This window comes from Plasmodium gaboni, assembly GCF_001602025.1.
Source record: "Plasmodium gaboni strain SY75 chromosome Unknown, whole genome shotgun sequence".
Classification (NCBI taxonomy): domain Eukaryota; phylum Apicomplexa; class Aconoidasida; order Haemosporida; family Plasmodiidae; genus Plasmodium; species Plasmodium gaboni.
In genome coordinates, this window is record NW_017385347.1 from 1 (window position 1) to 763 (window position 763).

Here is a 763-nt window from a genome sequence, read left to right on the forward strand (position 1 = left end):
ATCATCTTTATAATAATAAAATAGATGCTCCAAAATTTCCAGAAGACACACTAACTAATTCAAATAATGTTATTACAAATGAATATTCTGAAAAAAATTATCAAGATAATAATATTAAATTAAATAATATTGATGATGATAATTTTACAAACAATGATTTCTTTTTAGAATCTAATAAAATTGAAAGTATTATAAATGAACAAGCATATGATAACTATACAGATAATAATACAGAAATAAGTGAAAATTTTATTATGAAAAATTATAACACAGAAATTAATCTAACACCTTATGAAGTACATGAAGCTCTAATTATTTCAGAATTTCTTGAAACACATAAAACACAATTAACTAAAGTAGGATTAAAGTTATTACATGAAACTCTAAATCCAAATCAACTTGTTGCCTTTTTTAGAAATAATCATTTTAATACACTCTTCAAATATGAAAATAAACTCTTCATTCTAGCTGCTGATATTTCCTTTCTACATCTAAGCTGTACATGGGAACTTTTTGATAATGTTGAAAATGATACCTCCTATTTTGATAATAATTTTGAATGCTTAGCAAACCAAAAAACAGATAAAAGAGATCTTAATCATTCTATTATTTATTCAAGAAATCTTGATAAAAGTACTGCAAGAAATAATATTTATTGTTTAAGGTCTAATGCTACTATGAATAATAATAAAAAAAAAAAAAAAAAAAAATGCACCATCATGTGAACATATTTATTGCTTCATCGAAATATTATAAGTTATAC

General features: G+C 22.3%; 1 protein-coding gene across 1 annotated transcript; it reads left to right on the forward strand.

Moving 5' to 3' along the window:
- PGSY75_0017900B (conserved protein, unknown function) lies at positions 1–725 on the forward strand (the record flags this gene model as incomplete). The annotated part of the gene is made up of 1 exon (XM_018783319.1): positions 1–725. A coding segment is annotated over one exon (725 nt), but the record flags the coding sequence as incomplete, so codon positions are not given.
- Positions 726–763: the final 38 nt, after the last annotated feature.